At 41.0% G+C, this 25767-nt stretch overlaps 1 protein-coding gene across 5 annotated transcripts in view; it reads left to right on the top strand.

The window, feature by feature from the left end:
- The window catches only part of ANO6 (anoctamin 6), a 186251-nt gene that overhangs the window by 148874 nt on the left and 11610 nt on the right, over positions 1–25767 (top strand). For all 5 annotated transcript variants that reach the window (XM_027592751.2, XM_027592749.2, XM_027592753.2 and 2 more), the window contains 7 exons: positions 3082–3224; positions 5422–5499; positions 9678–9903; positions 10955–11124; positions 11324–11421; positions 17393–17523; positions 24342–24547. In XM_027592751.2, the coding sequence (XP_027448552.1) occupies positions 3082–3224; positions 5422–5499; positions 9678–9903; positions 10955–11124; positions 11324–11421; positions 17393–17523; positions 24342–24547 (1052 nt within the window). The remainder of the gene's footprint in view (positions 1–3081; positions 3225–5421; positions 5500–9677; positions 9904–10954; positions 11125–11323; positions 11422–17392; positions 17524–24341; positions 24548–25767) is intronic.

The following is a 25767-nucleotide window of genomic DNA, read 5'->3' as shown; positions in this document are numbered from 1 at the left end:
ACTCAGCTTTGTGAATAAAGAGGTCTGAATAGTTTCAAGGCCCAATAAAATGGCCCAGCTCTCCAGCAACAAACTTACAGCAACTGGCACACTACCATGTGCTAGTGTGTGCCCCTTGTCCTTGGACGGTGCTGGATATAACCACCAACGCTGTCTATGGCTGTCTTCATATGATGCATCCTTCCTGTAGATGTCATGATACCATGAGTGAGAGGACAAACTGTTCTTGATTCCCAAAGTCCTAGGCAGCTTTCCCTCTTCTCTCATGACATGTTACTGTAAGAGTCCTAATTGTGTCTCTGTAATCAACACGAGCCTCATGGTGTGTGGTTTGCCAGAGAACTTAAGTACAGTGCTCCCCACCAGAGGGAGAAAGATCAAAAGACACAGAGCAGGAAATTCCTGTCTGACATGGCACACAGTCACCCGAGGTCCTGGTGCCCTCAGTGGGCGACACAGAGCAATGTGAGTCAGCAGTCGTCCAGGATCACTCTAACACCGTGGGTGGTTATAATACATGACCAGTGTCTTCCCTGGACTCTGCAAAGTAATACCCAAAGGTTTTGCAGACTTCGCCTTCCAATACCCCATTACCGCCTGGCGGTAGGCAGCTTGAGGAAGTACCACATAGTGAGTAAGCACAGCTTGGGCTCTGGAGCCAAGAATGCCTGGCCTCCAACACTGTCACCTTGGGCAGGTATCTTAACCTTTCCATGCCTCTCTCTCTCTGTGTCTAAAATGAGGAGAATAATAGCAGTTGCCGCCGAGTTGGGGGGAAGGCTTTTACATAGATGATGTCATTAAGCTCACAACAGCCCTGTGAGGTAGGTCCTACTGCCCCCATTTCACAGAACGGGAAATGGGGGAGGTTCAGAAAGTTGGAACATGGTGACCAGTAGTCACGCATCTAATAATCGTCAGAACCAGGATTTGACCTCGATTCCAGCATCCAGCTTATTTCTACTCTGACTCATCACTCCTGGAAAATTAGTAAACGCAAAACAAACACTGTTGGAAGCAAGTGCTTTACCCATTTCAGCTGCCTTCGCCGTTGGGGACTGCGGAGTTCCTGCCACTCACGGCCACATCCCAGGATTTCCTCCTGCATCTCAGGCCACCCATGGGCTGCAGGACGTCAGGCTGGCCTCTCTCTGCTGTCTCCTCCCGCAGTTCTCAACTCTGACTGATGTAGACCTTTTAAGCAAAAACAAAACACAGTGCTCATGCCTCATTCTAGTCCAGTAAAGTCAGAAACTCAGTGGTGGTGCCTGGGCTCAGTGTTTTGTTTTGTTTTTTTAAAGCTCCCAAGTGCTGTTCATGTGCAGCCACGGTGAGAGCTACCCCTCTCCACCTCATTTAGTGATCTCATCCACTCATGGCCTCAGTTACTGCTTTAAAAAGTTTCCGACTCAGCCTAGATCTTTCTCCCGAGTTCTAGATGTTTACCTACCTACTGGCCATCTTTCCTGTGGCCCAGAGGCACCTGATTGAACCAAACCTGTTGGCTTCACTCCTCTTACTGCCCTTTTTATTATGGATAATGGCCCTAGAATTTAGGGCATCACCTAAGCCAGAAACCTGGTTGGCATCCTAGATTTCTTCCTCCCCTTTACACAACCTGCATCTAACCTACCTGCCAAACATGCTGTCTTCTCTCTCCTCCCCACCCAAGCAGGCCTCATCATGTACCTGCCAGCAGGTCTCCCTGCCTCTAGTCTCTCTAGAACCCCTGCAGTGTCCCCTCTACCTTGAAGTTACAAAAGGGTAACTTAAGGCATAGAGTCCTTTGTGATGTGCCCCTGTCATCTCTCCACTGGCTTCTCCACGCTCCTCATGACGGTGTGCACTCACTTCCGGATATTTGCCGTTTCTAGAAAGTATTCTGATTCTCTGGCTTCCTTGCCTATGCATGTGCAGCTCCCTCAGGGGAGGTGGCTTTAATGTCCCACCTTCACCTGATCAACTCTAACTCAGTCATCTGCAGTGGTCCCCTCCTCTGAGAGAACCTCGGCCACACGTTGGTCACATGTTCTGGCTCCACACCCAGAGCCAGCTGTGCTTACGTTGATCATAACCCTCACTAGTATACTGTAACTATCACGTCACAATAATTTCTGCACACCTAGGAGCTCCTTGAAGCATGGCCTGTTGTCTTTTTTGGCACATAGAAATACTTGTGTGTGGAACAGTAATAAATCCAGAATTTCTGTATGGGAATGGCACAGGGGTACCAATCTGATCAAAAGAGGATCTAAGGGATTTACCCTGAAACTACATTTTCAAACAACATTTAATATTGTTTCTATTTAGTATTTTAAGTTCCTAGTAAAGAGTTCTAAAAATTATTTTATTCATACTTCACACAAGGTTGAAAAAAATATCAGTTTTCCATATTTAAGAATATTAATTTAGGGTGGCTTGGTGGTGGTAAGTAGAGATTTGGGGACTACTAAGGTGCCCCCCTCAGGCCCTTAGGAAAGAGGGGGCGGGGGATGTAGGGATGAACAGGCTGAAAGATGGATGGACCATAAACTGTTTTTGAATTATGGTAGTTATTTGTCTTTCTTAGTTGGCAGTAAAGTGCTGGTAGCAGATGCCTTAGCATTCATTAGACACACACACACATGCCTTCTGCCCATCATGTTATTACCTTTCCCATGGCTGTAGTTTGTTTTCACAAGTTGAATAAATTATCAACGTCATCTTGAAAAAAATTAACTTCTCTCGGGGCGCCTGGGTGGCTCAGTCAGTTGAGCGCGTCTGCCTTCAGCTCAGGTCATGATCCCAGGGTCCTGGGATCGAGCCCCACGTTGGGCTCCCTGCTCCGCAGGGAGTCTGCTTCTCCCTCTCCCTCTGCCTGCCTCTCTGCCTACTTGTGCTCTCTTTCTCTCTCTCTGTCAAAATAAATAAATAAAATCTTAAAAAAAAAACTTCTCTCTTTTAAACATTAGTATCACCTGTATGTTAGACTTTAGTGACTGTATAAAAGTGTTTTGGATAGTTAGAACAATTAATAACTTGGTACAGATTTCTGAAACATCAGTCATCACTGATGAGCTACATGCTTCTGTTCTCTGTTAGTCACCTTGTTTTTGGAGTTTTGGAAGCGGCGCCAGGCAGAACTTGAGTACGAATGGGACACTGTTGAGTTACAACAGGAAGAGCAACCCCGGCCAGAATATGAGGCACAGTGTACTCACGTGGTGATCAATGAGATTACTCAGGTAAAGAGAATGTTATGTAGATACAATTTAGTCTGTTTATATAGTGGTTCTCAACCCTGGTGGCACATTGTAATCACCTGGGGACCCTGGAAAGTCTTGATGCCCGGGTCCCATCACTGTATACTCTGGTGGTACTTCGTGGCCCGGGGTATATCCTGGGCACAGGGATTTTGTAAAGCTTCTCTGGTGATTCTAATATGCAGCCAAGATGAAGAAGTATTGCTTAGAATGGTGGACATAGGAGATAAATGTGACGCCTTCTTTCATAATAAAGTAAAATTGGGAAAAAAAATTAGACTCCAACATAAAATGTAGAAGAAAAGATGCATTGGTCTGTGTCCTTTCTTTCATATTGATAAAAAATGCAAAATAGAAAAATTAGACTCTATGACATAGCTGTATAAGAAGGACACATTGGATTTTATAGTTGATCCGCAAATTTTCACAAGCCTCACATTATTACGACCGCTTTTTCATCCTAGAGGAGCTGCCCTTTGTGTTGCTCTAAGCCTCGGTGACTGCCCCACCTTCTGGTTGGGATGCACACAAGATTGTGCAGCTCTTATCCAAAAGTTGGAGAAAGGGTAGAGGAAGAAGGGAAACATTCGTTGAAATTCAACTGTTTAGGGCTGTGCGAGGCATTTTATATAATTGGAAAGGTAAATTTGCTTCTGCTACTGCTGCTACAAAAATAAAAAAATAAAACTATTTCTTTCTCTGTCTCTTATATATATATATTCCAAAGCCAGTGAAAGATAATTTTTGAATCATCTGCATTATTGCTCCTTTCCATCCACACAGAAAATTTAGAGCTGATTGTACTTGCAGTCATCAGCATAAGGACAGTCAGTTCTGAATATGAATAATTCTTGGAAAGAAAATGCTTTTACCAAGAGCATCAGAAAAATGTCCCGAAGTATAGATTTTATCAATTGAATCACAGATTTATAGAATGCCAACACTAAAAGGGACTGGAGGGAGCAGTTCAACCTCCTCATTTTATAAATGGAAAAAAATGAGGTTCAGTTATCAACAAAAGGTGACATTTGTCTTTTACCATGTGACAAGCTGCAAATAATTCCCATTATGAATCGTTCTCACTGTTTACTATGGGAGATGATGAAGTCAAACCATGTGTTGTTGAAAGACTATACATTCAGAAATGAAAGCAGAAACTTAGATAAAATTAAATGTTGAAAACAACTTTTAAATACTGAAAAAAAAGCTTATAATATTGGCAACGTAGAAAAAGTAGTGAAGAAAAGACAATTTGGTAACTTAAAATTGCCAGTAAGTTAAATTTCCTTTGAAACATTGCTTGTTAAAAAATTGAAGATAAAGGGTCATTTTTCTTTATCTTTTTTCCTCATTTTCCTTTTGTTGCTAATGCATCCTCCACTGGTTTAGAGAGCCTGTAGTGTGGTAATGAAGTGTTGGGAATGAGACTGCCTGCAGATCTAAACACAGCAACTTCCTAGCTGAATGATCTTTGACAAACGATTTCACTTCTGTATGCCATAGTTTCCTCAGCTATAAAAATGGGAATAATAGAGTTGCTTCCTCACATGGTTGTGGTAAGGGTAAACTGAGTTAATGTGTAGAACCTACTTAGAATAGTACCTGGCATAGAGTAAATGTGTAAGTGTTTATAGCTATTATTATGCTACAGTTGCTGGTATAATCCAGGTAAATCTTGAGAAGTATTGATCTCTTAAAACTTAATATATATTCTTATGGGCCACGGAAATAGCTATACCAAATTAATATATAAAGCTCAACCAAGAAACACATAGTGGATACCTAGAACTTGCAGACACCTGTGGAACTTCCTGTCCTACAGGGGCTCTGCGCCATCCTTGCTGCCATGTCTAACATCTCAGACAAGCTCAGGAATGTAGCTCTACAGCTTAGCATTGTCAGATACCCAGGCTCCTGAGCTAAGGTCATGGCACATAAACAGTTCATTATTCATGCTTGCATTTTCAGAAGACATTAAAATGAGCATTGCAGATGCCTTGTTGTGTGTATGTTTGAAATTAACAAAAAAAAATGCAGTTATGAGGAAGGGGGCTATGTTTGAAAACTAATTTTTAAAAAAATTAAGCCTAGGATTTAGAGACCAATCAGGAGAAAAAAAAAAATCATTTCACCAGAGTACTCCTTTGATTGACCAAACTTTTTTTTTTTTTTTTTTAAGGAACAAGAGCGTGTTCCCTTCACTACGTGGGGAAAATGTGTCCGTATAACCCTTTGTGCAAGTGCTGTCTTATTCTGGGTAAGTCTGTCACAGACTTTTTAATATCTACTTGTAAATATCCAGGAAACTCAAGGCAAGCTGGAAACTCTGTGTCTCATAGAATTGTTTCCAGAGAAGCACTCAGCCACCACATGGAGCGGCTCTCGGTATCTATCCACTCACGGTGGCTCTTCCAGTTCCTTTCACCTCATCTGTTTAAATCAGACGAGTGGGTCCAGATTTTCCAGTTTCTGGTGAAGAAACCAAATCGGAGGCATTAAGAATTCTAAGATTTTCCAACAGTAGCAACTAAAATACAATGTCTAGGAATAGCCTTAAGAAATAATAGGAACTATCAAAGAAAACATAAAAACTACTGAAAGATATAAAGGAAGACTGAAACAAATGATTGTAGATAAAAAGATAATATTTCTAAAATAGCAGGACTTATAAAATTAATTTTGGGTTTTATTATTAATAAAGTCATGTTAGTAATATCATCATTAGTAATATATTGAGAGTTTTATTGGCTCAAGAATAGCCAAATTAGAAAAGAGGACGTAAAGCCCAGATATAGGCCCTCATATCAATAATAATTTAATATATGAGAAGGGAGGCATCATAACTCAGTGGGATTATTTAATAAACGGCAGTGGAACACTTGTTAGCTCTTTGGGAAAAAAAATTAAAACCATACTTTGAATACATATTATAATTCCAGAAATATTCAAAAGGTAACACCGCAAACTAGAAACAAATATTGATGAATGTGCAATCTCTAGATTAAAAAAAAAAACTTTCTAAACATAACAGCCGTGGAAGAAGTTTCAGAGGAAAATCTTTAAAGATTTCTACACATCAGTAGCATTCTAAGCTTAGACAAAACAGAAGAAATTTTTGTTAACAACAAGGGCAAAGGGTTAATACCTTTAATACGTAAGAAGTCCAGATCACTTGTAAGGTAACACCAAAGATCTCAAGAGCTAAGGAGGCAGAGAACAGGAACACCCTTTCATAAAAGAAAAAATACCCTGGCAAATGTCAGAGCTCAATACTAATTAAATCAGCGCCCATTTAAATGAGATACAGTGTTTCACCTCTCAAGTGAGAAGGCTTAGTGTTTGTGAGGATGAAGTGCAGTGATCAGCTACTCTCCTACCTAGGCTTTGAGAATTTTAAGCTGCTGTGGACTTCTTAGAAAGCAGTTTGGTAGTAAGTCTCATGAGTCACAAATATTCATGTGCTTTAATCTACTAATTCAGCTTTTAAAAACCTTTAATAAGGAAGTATTTCAAAATGGTAAGAAAAGTCAGTAAAGATTTAGTCATATATATTTATTACAAATATATACATTTATTTATGTGTATGCATTATTATATATAAAAACATCTCAGCCAAAATATCCTACTTCTAATCCTTCATACAGTAGAATATGGTATAGCAATGAGAAAGTATGTTCGTGAAAATATTTTATGACATGTAAAAATGTTATGGTTATGATAGGCTTAAGGAAAGGATAAAATATGTAACATGATCTTTAATATGCAAACAATGCATAATTCTGAAGGAATTATGCCTACATATAGATAGTACATAGATTTTTTCTCTTTATTTTTTATTCTTTATTTTTATTAGTTAGGAGTCGTTCAGTTGTACGTGATGGAAAATCTCCAACAACAAAGTGAGGGTGGGTAGCATTTATTGGTTCCTGTAACTAAAAATCCCAGGTCTGAAGTATGGCTTCCATGAAGGATAGATAACTGCAGCCCAGATGACACCATGGGCTGTGTGTTTTGTTCTGCCTTCATTCTGTGTCCAGTGATCTCCTGGCTTTGTGGTTGTAGGCACTACCTTATGGTCTCAAAATGGCCTCAGGATTCCAGATTTCACATCACATGCAAGCCAAGAGAGGTTTCTGTTAGCGGCTTTCTCTATTGACAGAGCAAACTTCTCTTTCCCATAGACACTAGCAGATCTCTCCTCACATCCCACTGGGCTCTTAGTAAGTTATTTGTCAGTCCTTGAATCAGTTGCTGAGGCCAAGAGGATGAGATACCCGTTTTTCTCAAACCCATCAGGATATACCTGTAAAGCCGGGTGAGCAGGGGGACAATCCAGCTCAAACCATAGGACTGAAAATGAAGGAGAGGTTATTCCCCCAAAGCAAAATCTGGGTCTTCTTCTAAGACTGGGAACAGATCCAAGGCAGCAAAAGTAACTAGTGTCCACTATGGAGTAATTTCAAATGTTCTATGATCATATATTACAGTTATAATCAGAAAAGATTCATAAGGAAGTTGAGAATGAAAATCTTCCTCCCGGGAAGAAATATTGAACCTACCAAGTGCCCCGAAGAAGTATGGAAACATACTAAGTTTGTAAAAGCTCTGAAATGAGTTAGAAATCATTTCCTGACCCATGGAGGAGGTAGTGCCATGTAGACTCTGAAGTCTCCCAAGTACCTCAGTTCTTTCAGTTACTAGTTTCTTAATTTGGGTCCAAGTCTTAATCTCCATGGCTCTTTTTTCCGCTGTAAAAGATACTATACTACCTATCTCATAGGGCTGATGTTGAGGATTTTAGAAATATGTGTGTGCTGAGGTGAAGAGTAAGCATTTAAAGAATCTCAACTATTATAATTACTTAGTAATTTAAAAAATTATTATGGAGATTTTTAAAAAAATATGTATGATTTAAATGGCCTATATTTGTTGTGCTCAGAGAGGAAGGCTGGACATACCTTCTCGAATATATTTTCTCTGCCTGGGCTAATTTTCACATGTACTCACGCACACAAACATGTCATTCCTTTCACAAGTATTAAGCCCTAACTGTGAAGGGAAGGAGATAATGAGAGAAATTAGAAGGGGAAATATCATGCCTTCTCTACACACTGATGGCTTTTAAAAGTAAGAAAAGCATCTTGTTAACACTTCAGTCACCATATTCACAGCTACCATTTATATAGTACTTTTCATGTGCCTGGGCTTAACGTTCTAAGTGTTTTTACCTGGAGTAACTCATTAAATCCTCCCAACAATTCTGTAAGTTAGTTCCCAATAGGATCCCTCACTATATGGGCAAAGAAATTGAAGCCCCAAAGGTTAAATAATTTGCACAAGGTCCTACAGCTCGAGGCAGAGCTGGGCTTCCAATGCAGGAACCTGGCTCCGGGGCCCCACCTGAAATCTCCACAGGTGGAAACCAGCCTCCCTCTGTTGCTGTAAACAACACAGCGTGATTTGCTTGGCCCTGAAATGCACATTGTCCGTAGCTTTTCTCTCTGGTAGCAGTCATCACAAGCAGTTGGGCACATCGACTGCATGCTTTGGAGTAAGTCCAAGAAAGTAGATGTAGGGAAAACAGTTTAAAAAGGGTACCCTTCGGTGTGCATTACTCAGGGGCGGGAGAAAACCTGCCTAGCGAGGAAGTGACATCCTACCACCTACATACAAACTGGGCTTCAGACGCGTCCCCCCCACCGCCCCCACACTGACATGGGTCTGTGCCGGCAAAAATACAGCAGATTAGTGAAATGAATCTTGTGCACATGCAGGTATGAATCACTGCCCATTTCAGATCTTAAGATCTAAGGGTGAAAAGTGTGTGAAGCTTTCATCAGCCGATACCTGCTGTCCTCTCCAAATTCCCTCCGGGCACGTCTGTAGCCTCCCTCTTCCTGTTCAGAATCTCACCTCGTGCAGGTGACTAAGACAGAAGCTAGCACCTACTGACCCTTGAACCAGCGCTAGGTTCTCTGTTGGAAGGAAATATGTCCCCTTAATGGATGATAACTAAGCAAAAACTTTAATGCATACCCTACAGGATGCCGTAACTCTAGGAGAGATGTTTTCACAGGTTCTGCTATTCTGCTTTTTCTTCATTTGAAGATACTTTTTTTTTTTAATCTTTTTTAGAGCAGGTTGGGGTTTGCAGCCAAACTGCACAGAAAGTACAGGCTTCCCATGTATTCTTCCCTCCCTATGCAGTTTCTCCCATTGTTAACATTTTCCCTCAGTGGATACACTCTCTTCTGACCTCCATCATTCCTTTCCCTTTTTTGAAATTTAACATGACCAATTTCCACCTTTCTCGTGGCAGTTCTGTGAGTCCCCGTCACTTCACACATGCACCTTGTCCATTCACACAGAGGGGTGCATTTTGAAATGTAAAAATACTACTCGTGAAGCTCATATTGCTGTTTATTGTGCTTCCAGATCCTGTTGATCATTGCTTCCGTTATTGGGATCATTGTCTACAGGCTCTCAGTGTTCATTGTGTTTTCTACCAAACTTCCCGAGACCTTAAATGGGACAGACTCAATCCAGAAGTACCTGACTCCACAGACAGCCACGTCTATCACAGCTTCCCTCATCAGCTTTGTCATCATCATGATTCTGAACATCATATATGAAAAAGTAGCCATCATGATTACGAATTTTGGTAAGGTCCTATTATAGCTTAGGTCATTTGTAAGACATTTTTAGAACCTGGTGAAAAAGAGAGTCTGTCTCTTTTAGGCATTTCAATTTCGGTATGTTACAAATTTTAGAAAATTTCAAGTGTAAACATATTTTATCTAACCTGTGTGGGAAATGAATTATCTACAGCTTTGCATTAGCAAAAGGGACAAAGCAAAGACAATCATTATAATGTCCAAGCTCTGTGTAAACAGATCAGCGCTGAATAATATTTTCAATTACGTTAGATCACGTACCCTATTGTTGAAAGTAAATAGTCTCTTTATTGCAAATAAGTGGAATAGGGTCATGGTTCCAGTGGCAAATATGCTCCTCTTTTGCTGAGAGGACAAGTAATCACACTGTTGCGTGGCTTCCCCCCATGCTGTTCATATTAATATAGCTATGTTCTCATCAGCTCCCGCTTTTGTAATAAATGTTTCTCTCTCCCTGGCTTGTATCCCAGGCAGCTGCTTAGCGGTCAGAGTTAAGCGCTCCCCACATGCTGCATATGCCTGGGTCATTGTCCGAATGGTCTGCTCAGTGGTCATCTTCTGAAAATGATCAGACTGATTTAAATTCTAAACTAGAAGGATGACCTGTTTTGTCTTCTCCAAATGCTTATAACTAGTTCTCCCTTGTTTTGTTTGTTTCAACAGTCCTATCTTGTTGCAATCCAGGAAGACAAGAGAGTGTCATTTAGCAGGCTGTTCACAAATAATTTTTTTGTCCACTTAGACCTGAGAGAGCACAGCCTTGTCCATTTGGTAACACTGGGCTCGTAAATTTTAAGGAATCCTTGAATATTTTTGCCATATGGGATATTGTATTTTTGGCGGAAGGGGGAGGGGGGACTCATAACAATGTGTAAACTTGGAGTTAACACAGTAGCTATATTAAGAAATTCAAAACAGCTTAAACGGAAACAGTGTGAATTGTATTTTTTTAAAACATGTTAACTCATGTATCAGTGTCTTTGATTAGGGTCTCAAAGCTGTTCACAATTTTAAAATCTTACCTTTATTTAACTACAGAACTCCCAAGGACCCAGACTGATTATGAGAACAGCCTGACCATGAAGATGTTCTTATTCCAGTTTGTCAACTACTATTCTTCATGCTTCTACATCGCATTCTTTAAGGGCAAATTTGTAGGTTATCCAGGAGACCCAGTCTATTGGCTGGGAAAATACAGAAATGAAGAGGTACGAACTTAGAATTGGGTTCTCTTGACAATTTAAGCTGCTTCATGTTTTCTCCCAGGTGCCCAATGAAGAGTTTCTTCACTGTATATTGAGATTTTCACCTCAACAGAATAAATATCAGCAAAAAGTAAAATTAATGACTCAATTTCATGTTAGACCCATCTAGAATTTAAATGGGATTTTCTTTGTAATATTCCAGTGTGACCCAGGTGGCTGTCTCCTTGAACTGACAACACAGCTGACGATAATCATGGGAGGCAAAGCAATCTGGAATAACATACAAGAGGTGTTACTTCCGTGAGTATGAAGTTGTATGATCTTGGGGCTATGACTGGGGAGAGAACAGCCCACCCATCCAAATCATTTGCCTGTGTGTTCACACAGCTGCATGCCCCCCTCTAAAATAGAGTAAACTCTATTTATTAAAGGTCTCCAGACAAGATGGTCCAACCAACGGTGTAAATATATCCAGTGTTTAATAATTATGTTACAAAGAAAAAAATTTTATATTTAACTTAAATCACCATCTGCTACAGTTTATGCCTATTAGCCCATTGTTGGTAGCAGACTGATCCTAGTTCTTGGAGAGATGACCTTTGTTGGGGCTGTGAACTAAATATTTCTCCAACTTCTCATGACTTTCTCCTCCCTTATAGTATGCTTTAAAAAATCAAGAGTAGTAATTTGTTGAGTTCCTAGTATGTGCCAGTCACTGTATTAAGTGCTTGATAGATCTCTCTCATTTAATCTTTCAGACAATCCTTATTTTTATCTCCCTTATACAAATGAAGATTCTGTGGCTTAAAGCGGTTAAATGACTTACCCATGTTCTCATTATCCATAAGAGGCTACTGTGGGATTCAAATCCAAGATCCCAGGACTCCAAACCCATGTGCTTTCAACAAGAAAGGTCCTAAGGCACAAGATTACATAATGTTTTAAGAGATAATCGTCTAAAATAATAACCACAAATGTTTTGACTTCCTCTTCTTTCCCTAAGAGATGAGAGTGTCACATGTTAGCCAAGGTCACACTGTCCTTTTAAATCTTCACTTAAGCCCTATCCTATATCAAAGTGAATAGTCCAGTGCTGTCTCAATTTCTGCACATTTTCAGGGGGCTTATTATATTCCTTTTTTATTGCTGCCGAACAGATTACCACCAACCTAATGGTAATGGGACAACAATGGAAAAAAAAAACACAAAAGAACACAGATTCATTATCTTACAGTTCTAGAAGTCACAAGTCTGACACAGGTTTCAGTGGGCTAAAGTCAAGGTGTTGGCAGGGGCCAGATCCCTTTCAGAAGCCTCTGAGATGAATCTGTTTCTTTGCCTTTTCTAGCTTCTAGGAGCTGTCCATATTCCATGGTTTATGGCTTCTTTTCTCATCTCAAAGCCAGCAGTGTGGCTGTGTGTCTGACTTCTGTCGTCCCATCCCCCTAGCTCTGTCCCTCCCTCTCTCTTCCCCTTTGATTGACCCTGGTGACTACATTCGGCCCACCTGGATGATCCAGGAAAATCTCAATGTCAGCTGATTTGCAACTTAATTCTGCCTTAACCATGTAACGTAACATATTCATATGTTCTGGGGAGTGGGATGTGGATATCTGTTGGGGGACCATTTTTCTGACTACCCCACATACCTTGTCAAGATAATTTCTGGCTCTGAGTTTCTGTTCTCACAAAACTTTTGATGTCTCCCCTGTGTTGCCTCCCACATCTATACTTTCTGCTTATGCCAACCCAAATGCCAGTTGTGGCCTCTCTCCTCAGTGTCCTCCAAAAGCACTCACACAGGCAGCCTTTACTGACATTTGGGACATGGAGCCAGAAACCCAAACAACTTTAATTTTGAAATTAAAACCCCCCATCTTTTAAAAGTCTTTCCTCCCGCTATATATAACTGGATTTTTTTTTTTCCTATCACCCTTCTTTGTAAGCTCCAGACTCTGCTGCCTGTCTTTCCCCCTCTCTTTTTTTCTCCTCCTTCCCCTGGCTTCTCCTCTCTCTTCCCTGTTACCAGGTTCCTGTTCATTCTCTTTGCGGAGCATTTAACCTCTTTTTTTTCTTCCCTGTCTTTGTAGAGCAGAGACCTCTGGGTTTCCATGTGCCCTTCCATGTTCCTTTACCAGGCTTTATCCTCCACCTTCAATGTAAGCTGTCAGGGTCTATCTCTAAACAGACACTCCTCCTCCCTACCAGCTCTCTCCTCACCTCTCCCCACCTCATAAAAAAATGGATTCTGATCTTAGCTGTAAAATTAATGCTTTGGGGCCTTACTAGGCAGTAAACAACCCTTACCTTCACTGAGTTCATATTCACATTTTTCCAAATGAGTAGAAGTAGGTCATGCACAAATACTGGATATGAAAATAAATATATCAAATAGAGGAAAGGCTTAACTCAGATTAGTAAAAAGAATTTTTCTGAAGGAAGTAGGCTGTTATTTAAACAAAATTTTGAGAACTAATTGGTTGTCAGTGAGCTATTTTCTGATTTTAAAAAAATAGTGGCTCTTGGTTGGGGGGGAGCATATATTTCTTAAACTGGTACTGAGAAATTCGTATGAAATGAAACTTGTTCACATGAAATATTTAAAAATAAAGGATGTATATAGTATCCATGGTCTGTTTATACTTGCACTTCAAGTGAGGCCATTGTTGCAAAATTTTAGTAAGCTAAGCTTTTTGTTCAGCTATTTCTACCCCTGGCCTAAAATACTTAGGGGCAGTACATTGTGAATTATCTTCCCTTGTCTGAAAACTGGGAATGCGAAATTTTAGCCACTTTAGAGAGTGACTCGGGCTCTTCTCAATCACTCTTCATTGGGCTAGGTGCCACTTTCCTTCTTACTATTTCCACACAAAGTGAAAGAGCAGTTACTCTTGCTTCCCAAAACTGCCCCCACCCCAAAAATACACAGGAAGGGAGAGAAAAGCCATGTAAGTCAGTAGCTGTTTTCACACCATTTAAATATGTCAGAAGGAACATAATGAAATGAATGTCACCATAAACTTGCCGCCTTCCACCCCCACCCCACTTGAGATCCTCAGTGTCGATTCCTGGAGCGAATGAAGAAGCACCTCTTGCACTGTGACCCCGGTTCCCTTTGGGGTCCCCCTGGCACCTAAATCAGTACCTAGGATTTAGCAGACACTCCCCAGCACCAGTCGAGTGAATGAGTGAGCCATAGGCTTCAAATACATAACATCAGCAAAGTAACACAATTGTTTGTTGGACCCAGAGAACAAGCTTAGAGCCCTTTGTCCATCCCAGCCTCACTTAGTATTTTGATATTTGAGGCATTCCCCGGAATTTTATTCTGTGCTTGACAAAAGGCTAATACCATTGCTGCATGGAGCCACTCACTCTGGAGAAGTTTTTATGATAAAATGTTAAGGAACATAATTATAGTTAAATATCCAAAGTACCAATAGCATTGTTCTTTGGTATTTAGATAATGGATGGCTGTAATTTTAATCCATTATATGTTTTCTGTATTTTTCACAATGGGTATGCACTACTTACAGTAAACTATTATAAGAGAAAATACCCTTCTCAAGATCTGATTTGGCTAGAGGATGAACCAAAGACATACGATAAGAGAACCCTAAATACAGCTATCCCTCACTATCCACACTGACCCTTTACTTTCAGGAACAGTAAAATAGAGTCAGATAGTGAAGGATGCTTGTATTCAAAATTAGCAAGTGGGAATACTGTGGAATATCCTTAAATAGAAATGGTGATTATCTGTAGCATGTGGATTACATATGATAATGAAGAAACAAGGAGAAAATGAGGTATAAAGTGTTTTATACCATGCTTTACACATAATAAGGACTTAGGGAAGGGTAACTTTTTACAGTTACAGTTACAGTTACAACTTTTATTGCTAGTATGCATGGTAAGTTCCTAAGAAGACTATTTTGTAACCCCTGCTAGAGGGAGGAAGCTTCCAACCGTGGCCACGGGTATCTGGTATCTGAATTTTTAAAAAGTTCTCTAGGTGATTCTCATGTGCAGTCAAGATTGATATCTCTGCACTAGATTCATAACCCACTAGAAAACCCAAAAGACTGAGGACAGTGATGAATGGATGACAGCCCAAGATTTCCTACTACAGATAAGTGGTTCAACTCAGGAAGACTGAACAAGAGGCTCAGAGTCTGTAGCTCAGAAAAGAAAGCTAGTCAGAAAGACTTCTAATATGACCTATTATGGGTGAAGGAAGGCAGAACAGTACCAGAAGGAAGCGCTAGATGAGTTGGTCATGCAAGTGGTTGCCAGGACAGAAGTTTCATCCTCAGTCCAAATTGTAATGGATTTGGAGCCCCTATAGTAAAAGAATGCTTCTCTGGGCCATGAGGATTCTGTCCAGAGGCTGAGGCTGGAAGTGTGAGGCAGAGCAAAAAAATACAAAACAAAACAACAGAAACCAGGAATCTCGAGTTTGGTTGTCATGAAGGGTGATGGATGATGCCACCTGTGTCACAAGGCCCCCGTCAAGTTCCAGCCTTGCCTTAGACTTGACTGATTACAGAGCTTTGGGATGGGGCATAGGAAGTAACACTAGCAACAAGCATTGCGGGTCCTTCTAAGTGCTGAAGTGAGATCCACCCATCAAGACAGCATTGGGTGTCCCCAGGCCAAGATTCCAAGTCACTGAGGCCATGTTTACCATCAGCCTCAGCCAGTTAGCCTGTATTGGTCAAAAGAAAATCCTGTGAAGGGGGTTTTGATGTGTTAGAAAATGTGCTAAATACTTTATCTGTTCTGAATCATTTAATCCTGACAGAAACCCTTGTTAGTATAGGCTTTATCACCTGATTTTATTTGAATTTGACGCAAGTCAGATAGTAAGCAATGAAGTGTGGATTCAGATTCAGGGGTGTCTGAGGCCGTGTCCCCTCCACTTTCCACAGCCTCCTGCTGTGTCCCTAATGTCACAGAAGAGAAAGAAGTGGGGCAAGATCGTGAAGCCAGGGGCTTGTTCTGTTGTAGAGCAGTCTCCCCCTCGTGAACCTTGGGGAGTGGTCAGTAAAGGGACCCCAGAGACCAGTAGGACACTTAGCATGACAGGCTATTTGTAATTCATCTCTCCGGGCGGGGGTGCATGTGCAACCTCGAGAGTTGTCTTTACAGGAGGGTGAAGCTTCTCATTATCCGAATTTGAAAATCTGTACAAGCATGTTCTTGAATCATCCAAAGCTTAGCCCAGATGTTTGTATTTGAAGTTGTTTGCTGCTGTTGTGCCCCTTATGGTGAGTTCCACAAGGAAACCACAAGCTAGCTGTTGCCTGAGGGGACAACGGTTCTTTAGACTACAGGTGCACACTTCATTTCACTGCCAACTTCAATTTCTTTTCAGGAAAAATTGCCATAAAAGGTGGGGGGGGCACATTTATCTGGAGGCATTGAGAAAGAAAATAACATAAGAGACAACAGACGATTCTGTGGGGCTGGTGTCCGACAGAGCAGAGCACTGGGCATTTTCACTACCCAGGTTCTTGACTTATTCAGCTTAAAATATGGTCTTAGACCTGTTTCATCTAAAATAAAAATATATCCCCATTTCCCCATTCTCTCAGAAACCTTTAATGGCTCGCTGCTTCCCCCGGAGTAAAAAATGCCCGAATCATCACAGTGGTCTCTCTTAGGCTCCCCACTGCTCAGAACTGCCAGAGTGGTTTCCTTCTAGCCCAGGACCACACCAGGCTCCTTGCAGTGCTCCTGCCCCTGGGGCTCCGTAGTCACTCTCTCCCTCTACCTCCTTCATATTTGTTTTCAAATGTCACTCCTCCTGAGCCCTTCCCTGCCACTGCCCCACTCCCCGTACCACAAACGCAGACCATCTCCATTCCTTGCTCTGCCTCATTCTTCTCCATGGCATGGTCACCAGCTCACATACCGTGTCTGTCTGTATTTCATTTTCTCTGGTGATTTCGTACTGGAAAGACCATTTTGGATAATAGCAGCCAAATGGGGCGGGAGGGGAACTAAAGTTAATCAAATGAGAGAAACTATTTCTAAAAACTAACTGCCATATGAAAAGGAGCTGGGTGAAAAAACGGTAGCAGTTACAATTTTAATAAAACCTGGTAATAATAGTTTTTCAAAATATTTGGGGATAGGGAGGCAGAAATAAAGAGAAATTTAGCATGAAAACAAGCAATTAATTTCTTGGGAAGATTGTGTGTTTAGCTTGAGATATCTGCAAAATAATTTGATAATATTCTAATTTATAGTTTGATCTTTTTGGCAGCTGGGTCAAGAACCTAATTGGACGATGTCGCACAGTTTCCAGAGCAGAAAAAATAACCCCGCGATGGGAACAAGACTACCACCTGCAGCTCATGGGCAAACTGGGATTGTTTTATGAATATCTTGAAATGAGTAAGTCCTTAGTGAAGTTTTAGGTGACATAAATTATATTGGAACATGTTTTGGATCCCAAATAATTACCTGGCTTATTGAAACAAAGAAAGACGTGCTTTTCTCCACTAGATAAAATGACACAATCAGGCTTTCAAATAAGGTGACTCTACCCAGTGCGCTCTACCCATGCTGTCTGAGAATGAACTCAGAACTATTATTAGAGGTGATTCAGCTTGGGCTGGAGTCCACGCCGGCACAGCTGTTGGCGGATACACTTCTGAATGAGTCATTTGATCCAGCCTGGACCGAGAGCCTGTAGGAGCATGCTGTTTGGAGGCAGGAAAGATCACAGGCTTCCCCTTTCACACCTCCCACCTGCTTTTGACAGTGTATCTCTTTCTCCTGGCCCATCATTTTTGCATGGTTGCTTGAGTGACCTCATGGCTAATCACTGGCTTGAATTTAGAACTCACATTTTGCTGGTTTGGAATTAAGATTTAGGACAGGTCCCTTCTTTCTTGAATGCCTTTGTCCGTTTGTGCAGTATTTGCTTGGGCTCTGTTTCTCTTCTGTTGGACTTGATTCGGAGCTCTTGGGTGCCTTTAAATGGACACCTCTCAAAAACATTTCCAGAGGAAACACTGTCTTTTCTATTATGCATGACACACTTGTATCTAATAGAAGGCTTACTATTTACTCATTTTGTATCTGTGCCCTTTCAGCTAACCATGGCACTGAATTACAATTTTTTTAAGCTTAGGAGAATAGAAAACACACATTTTGGTTGACAGGCCTTGCTTTTATGCAGAGGAGTTTGTGTGTTTGCAAAGATACCTCTTTGTGGTTCCTGTTTACAAGTCTGCAGATAGAGGATGGTTTTATTAAATCATGTTCTATATATAAAATAATTGCTTTTAAAAATATACATTATACATGGAAACACATCTGCTTCCTTCAGTGAGTGAAAGGTTCATCTTGTAGCTTCTTCAGTCAACAACACTTTGCAGCCTGGAGTTTGATTTGAATTTCATGTTTGCTTTTGTTATGTTACATGACCAGGTTCGATTAAGGGTATAGCTTCAGTACATAATGTAGGAGCTATATTTATTTATTTATTCTGTTTATTTTCGAAAGGACTGCAAGACAATTACCTCTGATTCCAAAATGAGTCATTACTGTAAATATTTTTTATTGGAGCTATTACCAGCATTAATAACAACAACATTCTGGGGCAGAATATCATTTGTTATTTTAGCACCAAAAATATATCTTGGAAAAAGTTATTTTTCTGTAGTTGACTAGTCAAATAAATAGTGTTGCGAGAAGTTATAGGAAAAGGTTGTGCTTTGGGGAGAAGTTGGCATGACTTTTAGAATTTCATAGTCTCATTAAAATAATTACCAACAAAGTAATTCCTACAAGAAAGGATGGAATAACAACTGTTACAGATATTTTTTTAGATTATTACATTGTTTTCTTACTAATACCTAATGAATTAGAAAAATTGATCTGTTTCTGATCTGTATTCAACACCAGAGTGAAATCTACTTTTTGTTATTTTACTTTTTGGGAGATAGAATTGCCAAGTGCTTTTTGAATTATTTTTGTTCCTCCAAAATAAATATAGAGTGCCTCCAGTGATGGTCTCATCACCACAACTCCCTCCTTCTGGTTTTCCCCCCATATTCATGAATGGCACCGCCATCTACTGTTTTAATTATGCCTCCTAGCTGCTGAAGGGAACCATCTTCCGGCAGAAAACCCTGGAGTCTTGTACCCAGCCACCAGCTCTGTTCCCCTCTGCCCAGTGGCGGGGACAGAACTCCCCTCTGCCTGAAACACCCTTCCCTGCTTCTCTACCTGAGGAACTCCTTTCAAGCCTCAGCAGTAACCCTCAACTTTTCACACAGATTCGCTGCTCTTTTCTCTAGGCATTAACAGCACTTAATTCCTGCCTTGATGGCATCTGACTGTATGTATTCCTGTCCCCCTGGCTAGACTGATTCCCCCCAAGGAGGCTACCAGGACCTCTGCATCTTTAAGCCCTCAGCTGGAGCACCACTGTCTGGACCTCATACTCATAAATATTTAAGTGACCTAAGCTTGGAGTTTCAACACACACATACAGCTGTTCGTTGAGTTTACATTAACATTGTCCCCACCATCCCAGTGAAGTTCTTTATGGCACGTTTTTTGGGTTTTATTTTTGAGTGAAATTTCTACTTTATTTATGTCCACCATCCTTGGAGATTATTAAAGTAACCCTGGTGTGTTAACCAAAATTGCCTCCCCAGGTGTATGTTCCTAACTTCTGAGAAGTTCAGACACAGGTTATAGAGAAAGAGCCTGTCAGACTAAATCTGGAAGCCATAAAATACCTTGTGCTTCTAGCATGACACAACATAGACACCAGTCTCTTGAGAACTTAGTGATGGCTTCCCAGGGGGCAGGTGCCACAAATTAAATGCAGTAAAGTGATGGAGCGGGCCCTGTTTTTCTCTGTCCTTGCCTCTTCTCCCCTTCCTAACTTGACCTCACTGTCCTCCATCTCCAAGTTAAGTTTTAAAAAGATCTAGTAAAACAATGACCCTCATCTATTATTTTCTCCATTTAATTTACTATAATTAATATCAACACTTCTTCAGCATCTTCTCATGCCCGCCCCTTTTCCTGTCTCTCCAGTGCTAACCCCAGCTAAACACCCCCTACACTCTCCAGGACTCAGGCCTGTCTTCCCCCACTCCCTCACCTCTACTGTTTCTGCCCACCACCTACATTGATATTTCCTCATCTTTGCAGGCCTCCTCTCTTTTTACTCATTCATTCATTCATCCAATAAACATTTTTGGAGCACCTGGAATGCCAAATACTGTATTGATTGGTGGCGATATCAACATAAGGAAGACAGGGTGCCTGCCCTCAGAGAGCCAAGGGAGGGGTGGTGAATACCTGGCAGATTGTTAAGAAGGTGAATGAAGATCAGACTTCCTAGAGCAGGTGATATTTGAACTGGATTTTGAAGGATGGATGGAAGTTGTCTACCTAAAGCATGGTAAAGGGAGAATAGACATTTCATGCAGAGAGGTAGACCCATTTAAAAGTACCAGGGCATGTAACAGCTTGGCCAGTTCAAAGAGTGGCAAGTAAACAAAGTATGGTGAGAACAAAGGATCCAAAGGTGGGAATATCAGGTAAGCAAGGGCTATGTCCTAACGGGTCTTGTGTGCTTAGCCAGGGGATTAGAACTTATTTTTTTTAAGATTTTATTTATGTGTCAGAGAGAGAGAGAGAGAGAGAGAGAGAGAGCGTGCACACACACAAGCAGGGGGAGCGATGCAGGACTTGTTCCCAGGACCCTGGGATCATGACCTGAGCTGAAGGCAGATGCTTAACCGACTGAGCCACCCAGGAGTCCCTAGAACCTAACCTTAATGAACTTATCCTTACGCACTGGAATATTTATAAGCAAGAGAATTACATAATGTTTATGTTGAAAAAGATCAGATCATTCTGCTGCAGAATGGAAGATATTTGGAAGGAAAAGGATATTATGGGAGGTTACACCAGGTAACCTACACTACTTGGTAATCCCCACACCTAAATAGAGGCAGCAGGCATAGGAATAGAGATCAGGGAGACAGATTTGATACGTGTTAAAGAGAGGACTAGTATAGCAGGTGAGGAATAGAATTGTTGAGATAATTTCCAGGAGCTTGAATATGAGGAGAAGAGCTGGTTTCAAGAAAATGGTTAGGCATTGGATATTTTTGAGTGTGAGGGGGTCTGTGAGACCTGTCCATAGAAACATCCATTAGAAAGTTGGATCCACCAGGAGCTCAGAGGAGCTGCAGGTGAGGCCATGGGAGTGATGCAACATGCCAGGCACAGAATTGATGAGGCCCTGAGGAAAGGGCATTTAAAGGGTAAATGGATGGGGGGGGGGCACCTGGGTGGCTCAGTTGGTTAAGCGACTGCCTTCGGCTCAGGTCATGATCTTGGAGTCCCGGGACCAAGTCCTGCATGGGGTTCCTGCTGAGCGGGGAGTCTGCTTCTCCCTCTGACCCTCCTCCCTCTCATGCTGTCTCTCATTCTCTCTCTCTCAAATAAATAAAATCTTAAAAAAAAAATGGTAAATGGGGAAAGAGATCCATGAAGAGAAGGAAGAATAGCAGAACAGTTGGAAGAAATGTAGCAGAGGGTTGTGTCTACATAGAATCTGAGAGGGTGATAACGTTGCTTAAGAGGGATTTGAACACTGACTAAAAGGAGCATGATGCAAAATATGCAGGCAGGGTGAGGAAGCAAGAGCCCAAGCCCACACTTCATTGCTGGACAGTGAGGAAAGGTAGAAGCCGCACTCCATAGCTAGGAAGCATTTAAAAAGATTTGTGTGCACATGCACAGGTGTGTACACACACACACATACACAACCCTACCTTGGCCTTTTAAAATATTTCAGTAAAACAAAAATCAAGGGGGAAAAGCATTCCATTGAGAGGGAAACGTTTGGCCATATCAAAAGCAGCCTAGTAATCCAGCAAATAAGGACTGAAAATGTATGCTGGTTTAGGAATAGGCAGTCACCACAAAGTGAGCACAGTGAAGGCTGAGGCAGGAGGTGGGGCTCGGAGGAAGGAAGGAGTGGTTGAAAAATAGTAGTTTAGCTACTTCTTCGAAAACTTGACTGTGAGGTGAAGAAAGCAGAGTGTTAACAATACAGGGTCATGAAAACATTTTAGGCAAGGATTATTTGTGTTTTTACAGTGTGTGTTTCTTGCCTTGCAGAATCCATAGGTCTTTTTTGTTATTGTTCTTCATTTCAAAAGTTTAGAAAGTTCTTCTCCCTTGAACATCAAAACAGATTATATACCATGTTGGTTTTTCTGGTGCATTATTTCTACAATTAATCCATCTGTAATTTATTTTGGTGTCAGAAGTGAGGACTCCATACTGGTCTTTCCAGTGATGTGCTAATTGCTCTAATACTGAATCCACTGATTTTAAGTATCTCTTTTTATAATATAGTAAAATCCCATTCATACAATGAATGCTCTAGCTCTAGACTGTTTGAGTTGCCATTGCGTAATAATATACATTAGCTTCTCTTAGAACTGGCCCATCTTAGCCTTTTTCAGAATGTCTCTCATACTGTCAGTTCAAGCATCCATCTTTGTTATTTTACTTGTGTAGTTGTGTAGATTTCTTGAAAAACTTTAGCATCACTTTTCAGCGTTAAAAAAAAATCTATTGGGGATTATTAACTAAATTTGCATTAGAATTCGAAATTCTGTTTTGGAGAAAAAAATTGATAAGTCCCCCAAATTGAGTCAGCCCAATTAAGAGTATGGTACATCCTACCACCCATTCATTTTTCATTATTTGTTTTTATTTTTTAAGTCCGTTATCATATCAGTGTTAACATTTCTCACTAATTTATTCCTAAATAGTCTGAACTTTTATTGTTATTTTAAATGGCATCTTTTCTGTTTGGGATATTTAACTGGGTTAATTGCCAGTATAGTCCTAATTTCTGGCTTCTCTTGAATAACGAGGAGATCTGGCAACACTGGACCCTCATTCCAATGTGGCAACTGTGAGTAGTCCCTTTCATTAGGCTACGCACTTGCCAGTATACCACAGTTGACTGCACCCCCTCCACACATTTCTGTTCTTGCCTGGCCCCTGCAGGCGGATGAGTTCCTGTAGGGGTAGGTGGTGCATACCCATAGTCAGCAGCATAGCACCAAGCACTGGTGTCAGTGTCTATGACATCACCAGCTCTGGTCCTTGCCTGTCTTCCCTGAAGACGATGGCTCCTGCCTGGCCTGTGGACCTGCCAGATCTTTCCAGCCCTCTCTCTTCTTCTACAACACACCCTGGCCTCTCAGACCAGAAGCGCATGCAATTCCTTCTACCCACATACCCCTCCATAGTCTTGCCCTTCCTGGCCAGATTGGTCCCTGCCCCTTTTCTGAGCTATAGGCATAAAGGGGCTGTAAAGCTTCCTTTTATTCACAGCCTTAGTTCCCTATCTGTACTAATTTACTTGAAAGGTTTCTTTCAGATCTCTGGCCATCTCATTTCTAACCTTTACCCCCACTATGGTACAGCTTGCCCCAAATCTCTGATGTCCCGTCTATAGTGATGCCATATAAATTACAGACGAGGAAGAAAAGAACTTAGAAGCCATCACTTGAATTTTTACTTACTGTGACCACATAGACTGCAACAACTTCAAGATAAAAATTCCTAAAGAAGTATATTTTGCCTTATTAGGCCACTTTCATCACATACATTTCTGTGATTCAGATTCTCTGAATGCACTGCATTGCATTTGCAGACTCAGGGGAGCTTGCTCATTTGCCTGTTTCCAGCATATTTCCTCTAACATTCTCTAAATATAGCCTTCCCAAAAGTCCATTTCTTATTTCTTTTTAACTTGTTAGATGCTTCCACAATATTCCTGTTCTTTTTTTTTTAACCCTAAATCACGAATCATCTTCCAACATTCTATTATTTCAACAGAGAATGAATAATACAAAGTGCCCCAACTTTACTGCCAGCAAATAACTTTAGTTGATTAAAGATTTTAAATATATTATTCCTACTAAGTGTATACATATGAAAGAAACCAGCTATAACTAGTCTTCTTTCCAGAGACTTCACATTTGTCTTCTGTTTGGGTTCTTTCACTGTTGAACATTGTTATTACCATGGGTGTCTTTTCTCTTTGGGATTTAGTTTGTTGTTTGCCTTTTTCTTTATAAGAGTAAAGGAAAATATGTTGTCCTTCCATCCACCCACCACTCCATGATGCGTGTCCATTCCATTGACAGTTATTCAGTTTGGGTTCGTCACCTTATTTGTGGCCTCTTTTCCACTGGCCCCTCTGTTGGCTCTGGTGAACAATATATTGGAAATAAGAGTGGACGCATGGAAAATGACTACCCAGTATAGACGCATGGTTCCAGAAAAAGCCCAAGACATCGGAGCATGGCAGCCCATCATGCAAGGAATAGCAATTCTGGCTGTGGTGACCAATGTGAGTAAACCTAGGCTTCACAGGGGAAAGACCTTGAAAAACCCAAAAATGCATTAGTTTTGCTACCTAAAGAATCAAATGTTAGCTATTTTTTTTTAAAATGGGAGGGAGATGCCAATACTATTTTTCATATAAAAACAGTTGTAACTGTGATTGTTATTTTTTTAATGTTCTTAAGTGTTTACATTATTATTCACAACTTACAAAGTCAAGACCTCTTATGGGAGCAGTTGCTAATAGTGACCATTATACTATTATTCATTTGCTAAAGTTCTTATTCAATAGAAACATGGTAATAGTAATAACAGTAAGTACCAACTCTCTTAATCCTCACAGGACTATAAAAGGAGTTATCCAGTAGTGCTTTTATAACAGAGATAGAAATCTGTCCACTTATAGTTGGAGGACCCTAAAATAAGAACTATCATTCTGCCATATTTTACCATATATTCCAAACTATCAACTTAAAATATGAACTATTTGATAATGAAGTACATATAAGCACTTTGCGTTCCATTCATGTTACCTTCCTTGTCTCCTAGGGCAGAGGTTCTTCAAGGAGGGGGGCTTTAGGGTGGGTTCCATCTCTCTTCTCCACCCCACCCCTTGGCCTTTGCTAGCCACTCACTGGTCATTAGCTAAGCAGCCTCAGACCCTGCATGTGTACCAGCTTGAGGGAACAGAACACAGTCCTTTGCAACCTGTATAGACTTTGGACCAATCTGAACAGTTACCTCCCCCTTCCTCCCTCCCCCTTTCTCCCTCCATCTCCCTCTTTATAAACACAGGCCAACAAGGAGCTCTCAGGGAGAATAAGTTCCATACCAGCCCAGTAGGGGAATGACCACCTTCCCTAGAAATATCCTTACAACTAGGGCTATTTCCTCGCTTATTTCACTGCCCATTTTACTCTCAGGTCACAATCCTCAACACGATGATATCCCAGTTTTAATTTCTTTGTCAAGCTACACTTTCCCTGAATCCGCAGCCTTTTTCCATGAGCACTTGTGGAAACAGAAGAGAATTCAGCAGTGCCTGTGGGTCAGGCTCCAGGTCAGGCTCCTCGTCCGGCTCGGCACTGCAGACACAGGTCAGACCCAAGGTCCAGCTCTCAGTGCTGCAGCTTCCAAGCTACATGACCTTGGGCCAGGCCTTAACACTTCAGAGCTTCAGTTTATCATTTGTAAATTGAATAGTTCCTTACCGCATATTTTAAGAAT

Source organism: Zalophus californianus, chromosome 9, assembly GCF_009762305.2.
Source record: "Zalophus californianus isolate mZalCal1 chromosome 9, mZalCal1.pri.v2, whole genome shotgun sequence".
NCBI classification, from domain to species: Eukaryota; Metazoa; Chordata; class Mammalia; order Carnivora; family Otariidae; genus Zalophus; species Zalophus californianus.
This window is presented reverse-complemented; position numbering and strand designations above follow the sequence as displayed.